Source organism: Protomyctophum parallelum (genome assembly GCF_964188405.1).
Source record: "Protomyctophum parallelum genome assembly, chromosome: 21".
In the NCBI taxonomy this organism is placed as follows: Eukaryota; Metazoa; Chordata; class Actinopteri; order Myctophiformes; family Myctophidae; genus Protomyctophum; species Protomyctophum parallelum.
This window is the reverse complement of record NC_139713.1, coordinates 28,272,232-28,277,586: the sequence shown is the minus strand read 5'-3', so window position 1 is coordinate 28,277,586 and position 5,355 is coordinate 28,272,232. Positions and strand designations below refer to the sequence as shown.

The 5,355-nt window shown below is 39.5% G+C and overlaps 1 protein-coding gene across 2 annotated transcripts; it reads left to right on the top strand.

The window, feature by feature from the left end:
• The first annotated feature begins 2,037 nt into the window (after window positions 1–2,037).
• On the top strand, window positions 2,038–5,029 carry LOC310879128 (uncharacterized protein). 2 transcript variants are annotated; one of them, XM_083793569.1, is made up of 3 exons: window positions 2,038–2,101; window positions 2,366–2,471; window positions 3,271–5,029. In XM_083793569.1, exon 3 carries the CDS (start codon window positions 3,290–3,292, stop codon window positions 4,625–4,627), a length of 1,338 nt encoding a protein of 445 aa, XP_083649695.1. In that variant the 5' UTR covers window positions 2,038–2,101; window positions 2,366–2,471; window positions 3,271–3,289; the 3' UTR covers window positions 4,628–5,029. The 2 variants fall into 2 exon arrangements, with proteins under 2 accessions (XP_083649695.1, XP_083649694.1); XM_083793568.1 differs by having other exon boundaries at window positions 2,045–2,101; window positions 2,362–2,471.
• The last annotated feature ends 326 nt before the right edge of the window (window positions 5,030–5,355 follow it).

Below are 5,355 nucleotides of genomic sequence, written 5' to 3'. Positions count from 1 at the left end.
CCCCCAGGTCAGTCGGTGTGAAAGAATTCCTATTGCATTTAGCTCCTGCTCTTCTGAGCTTAAATGTAACTTTGTGGGGGCTACCTGGAAAACTACAATTCTCTCTGGTGTAAATGTTGTGTAAATGTAGTGGTTCCTCTTGTTACTGTTAAAGGTCAGACTGAAGCCCGATTTATACATTGTCGTAAAACGGCGTCATGCACCAAATGTAGCCGAACTACAAACGTACAAGCTCACACCTCATCAAGACGTGTTGTGAGCTTGTAGGGCGCAACACCATTGTATGACAGAGCATGAAATTAGCCATGAGGTTAACATCTCCAGTGCACGTGTGGTGTTGGAAAGGAATCATTCACTCGGCTCTTTCACCCCCCCCCCCCCCCCCCCCCCAACAAATGGCTGTCTACACAATAAACATTTTTCACTTGCAAATGTTCCTTTTTTATTTTTCTGTATTTGTACTAAAATCTGTATTAAATATATTCTAATGCTTCATGCACGGAAGACGACTACACATTTCGCTTTGTTCTGTTCACTCGACATTACAATGGTCTGAGGTGGCTGCCGAAAATACAGTAGCAGATGTACAAGCTCGCGACACGTCGCACCGTGTGACCTTTCTCATTGTTAGCAGATATCTTTTGACATGGTAAACTGATTGGTAAACACAGCTGAAGCCAAGGTCTGTTTCTTTAGGCATTTCTGTGTCTGAGTATTGTTTAAAGGCCGGGTTAGGGTAACCCACCCAAGCTATGTATAAACAAATATAACGATACTATTACTTACTAATATACTCTGCACATTTAATTTAACAGTTTACGTCAGAGAGGCTTCCAGAGCATTGCAAATAGACGTAGCTGGTTTGAATGCTAGACATATACAATGTACATTTATAATACAGTATGTACAACTATTGCATATAACTTTGTCAAGATTTGTCATACCTGGCGGAGTCAACAATTACAAACATTGATCTTCAATCTCATAACTGGTATAGCAACGCATTGTAGCTTGTAGATCTGCAGCAATTTCTCCAAAGTTGTTATTTTTTTTTACCTGTCCAAAATTGGGAACTCTGAACTTTGAAAATGATTAGCAAGTCAATGGTAAACCAGACAAACATATACAGGATTTTAGTTTACCAAAATGTTTTCCAACAGCTGCTCAGTTTGACTCATCAGCAGCAGGAAGCGTGTGGTTGCCGTGGAGACCAGTTTCAAAACTTGTATCAACCCCCCCTCAAATTAACTACCATATGTTTTAATATTTTAATGAGGATTTACTAAAACAAAACATCTAATTGACTATTAAGTGTGTCTACAAAACGCCGGAAAACAAAATCAGAGGGAGAGAATTTCTTATATAAAGCTCTGCCAAAACCGTTTGAGTTGCAAGAAGTTGCAACTGGTGTGATTTGGGCTTATGAGCTGCATGCTTAAAAAATGTAAAGTATTTATTAACAGTTTGAAACATTACATTACATTTCAAGCACAACTCAATACAAGACTGTTAACTGTGGACGACACCATAAAGCATTACACTTGTTTACAATAGGGAGATGTTGCGAGATTGTAGATATGCTATTTTTAATGCTTATTTATAAAACTAAATAGAACACTAAAATTTAAGGGGAAAGAAAGTGAGCGGTGCCTACCCAGGTATGGACATATGTCATTAGTATGCCACCTATGAACACTTGTGCTGAAATAGACTAATAGACACACTGCTACACAGTAAAATGTTGGACCAACTAAACCAACTAAGCCTTTAAACAAACCTAGCAAACTCACTTTAAAGAATGTAAGACTAAATTGAAAACAGAAACTAATCTGTCATATTTTCCAGGGCCCACTACAGACACCATCATAATTATCTAGGTTCAGTAGTACCTATAGTTATTATTGTGAAGCACTTTCCGGTGTATTGACTTCCTGCTGTGCATTTCAGTTAATAGTTGCTATATCTGCCATATCTCTGACTGGCAGACTGTTGAGTAACTTTTAAAGAAGTGAGTATACTTCCTGCTCCCTCACAATCCGCTCATCGGGGCGGACATGTGCAATATACTGCAGCAACTCAACACTTTACTTCTACATCTGAGGTAAGACAAGTGAGGCCGTTGAAATAAACCAATAGACATGATTACATTTTTAAATTAGCTAAATGATATAATGGATTTATTTCTGAAAGAAGTTGTAACCTATATATACAATTTGCTGGAAATGAATGGAGCAGTCTAGAATCCTTCTCGTCATTGTGACGTAGGCCTATTGTTTTTAGACACTTTCTTGAAAATATATCTTTTCATCTCTGACTTGGATAACATTGAAAGCCGTCAACATTTCCTCTTTCTGATATCAGGTAGATTCTGCTTCAAAATGCACAAAGGATCTAGAATCACTGGCATGAGCTGAAACCAACTTTACATATGCATGTAACACCTCCGTTTTCTCCATCAGAAAGGCAGAAAGGTAACGTTTGTTTCAGAAAAGATTTAAGTTGTTTGTATATTGATCCTTTTTCCTGCTGTATTGTTGAAAGGTTAAAGATTGTTTTTGTTTCCAAACTGACCATTAAACATTTTATACATTAATTATAAATGTGACATATTATGAAAATATCCATAGTTAATGGATCTTAACCCTCCTTTCCTATTTGGCTTCATAGGCAGAAATCTATTTAAACACATCCCTTACTTATATTGATGTTTCTTTGTTTTCTTGTTTGCATGATATTGCTTGTGTTGGTAACATGTTCTGTCCAAGAGGGTTTGTGTACACCTGTTTAACATTATTTTAAGTCTGTATCTAAATTCTAAATTCGGAATATGGTAGTTTAATAAATGGTTGCATGTATTGTATATCTCCTAGGATGAAGAAAGATTATTTCATTATTTCCCCATGAAGACTATTTCATCACAAGTTTGTGACATGCAAAAAAAGAAGATACAAAAGTTTTCGTAACCACTTAAGCCCTATATAATTTGCCATATGACAAATCGCGGAAATTAAATATAATAGGGACACTTGTGATTTGACACTACAATAAAATGTAATGACCAGAGGGCATATAGCCTACACTAGGCCTAGATCAAAAGCAAAGGCATGCCCAAATTGAACCCTATTTAATTAATTAAATATACAGGTGATTATACCCATATAATAGGAATGTTGGCATAGGCATTTATAGGCATTTGTTTATATTAGAATAGATAATCATGCGCATATCTTACTAACACCAGTAAAAGTAATTTGTGTTTTCTCATTTCAGATCTCTCTCTCTCTGAACCATGGTAGCTAACATTAGGAAGGATCCAGCACTGCTCTGGCTATTTGTTTTGGTCTCTGTACAGTCTCTCTCTACCACCCCAGAGGGCAGCAGAAGTAGTATCACTGCTAAACCGCTGGACCACAGTGAGACAGCCAGCCATCTGACCCTATCTGGAGCTCATAAAACAAACCAGCAGACCTCATCTGGATACTTGAAAGCCACGCTCACTCGCAACAATGCAGGTATTCTTACAAAACCGGCTACAGCAAGCAGCAGTGTATCACTCTCAGCTGAAATTGAAGACACAAGCAACACCCAAACCGCAGTGACTGCTGGAATGGTGTCCTCTCACACTCCTTTGAAAGTTACAGAAACCATGAAACCCACAGTTCAGCCATTAAGTCGAGAAGAACCTCTCATTACATCGCTTGGCCCTTCTGCGATGACCGCTGCATCGAAGCTTCCTTCCCTGCTCCTTAGCTCAACCTCAAAGTCCTCCTTTACAGCCTCTACCACCACTTTCAGCAATGCTCCTACTAACTCAACATTAGTATCGATATCTTCCTACAGCAAAACCACTTCATGGCCTATAAAAATAACTGAAATGTCCACCAAAGCAGAGTTCTCCTCTACATCTCTCTCCCAGTCTTCTTCTATGAAGATATCACATTCATCAACAAAGTTCCCTGTCACAATAACTCCATCTTCCAGTGCCACTGAAGGAACATCAACTTTGTCTCCCACTCCTACCTCCACCAAATCCTCTGTGGGAGTGTTCAGAAAAAACAAGTTCTCTTCTACATCTCACCCTCAAGCTTCTACAAAGACAAAATCCCCCGTCACAAAAACTTCCACCACCACTGAAACAACATTGCCTTTTTCTGCAACATCTAACTCCACCACCAATTCCTCTGTGCCAGTATTCCCTTTGGTACCCAGGAGGACCACCAAATCCTTCCCAACAGCTAGAACATCATTACCCCCCAATGAGAAACCCTCTGAGAAAGGTCTCCAGCCCTGCTCTACAAACCACCGTAGTGGTGTAGTTAACCAGTGCCTTATTGCCATTGCAGCACTGGCATTGATAGGCACTACCTTTATGGTTTCTACTGTTATCCTCTGCACCAAGCTGTCAGCCAGGAAGTATCGTTACCGCTGCACCAGGGAGTCTCAGCAAGGGATGGAGCTTGTGTGTATCTCTGGCTTGCTGCCCGAAAACAACGTCCCATATTGGAGAGGTACTAATCCAAGGAGCAATGGAGCCCTGCTGCCTAGTACAGAGTATGACAGTGATGGGGATATGGACGATAACCTCACTCTGAACAGTTTCCTTCCAGAAAATGACTGTGTTGTTTAGATTGCGTCAGAATTAAGCTGCATCAACAAACAATTTAAAGTGTGGTCACTGGTCAGACAGAGTGGCTTATTGTCGGTATTTATAAGCCAAGCAGCAAGGACGTCGATTCCCTTTACAATGCGCTAGACTAGACTTCTGCGAGATGGGTTGCTGAGATGCACACCTAACTGCCTTCAGATCCCAGTGCATGTCTTATGCTGCGTTTCCACATAGCAGCCCATAGCACCACCTGCTTGTGCCACCCAAATAGTATTTACAAACTTATAACGTTTATTTTTTCCTGTATGGAGAAATGAAGACATCTTGTTTATACTGTACATGCATTATATCGTTTCGGATGTCTGAATTGGGCATCGGTTCATCTAGACCTCTGTGAATATAAAATTGTTTCAGCTCTTTGAATGTCTTCCTCTTCTGTCTGATGTTGTTTGTTTGGCTATAACCTACACACCCAACTCCAGGAAGGAAGAGACAAACCACAAAGACAGAACCGATCATACGTTACATTTCCGTGCTCGTTTACCATTAACGGTAGGTAGGTAGGATATAAAATGCTATGTTTTATATCCTATCCTATCCTGTTAATTTAACATTTGACAGGTTCATTTTTATACTTTCAGAAATAACTTAGCACTCCGGATTTTACTGTGTAGGGAATAGATTAAAGTGAATATGAAACTGGGTGAGAACAAAAATGAAAGAAATGTTTGGAACATAACCCGTACTGA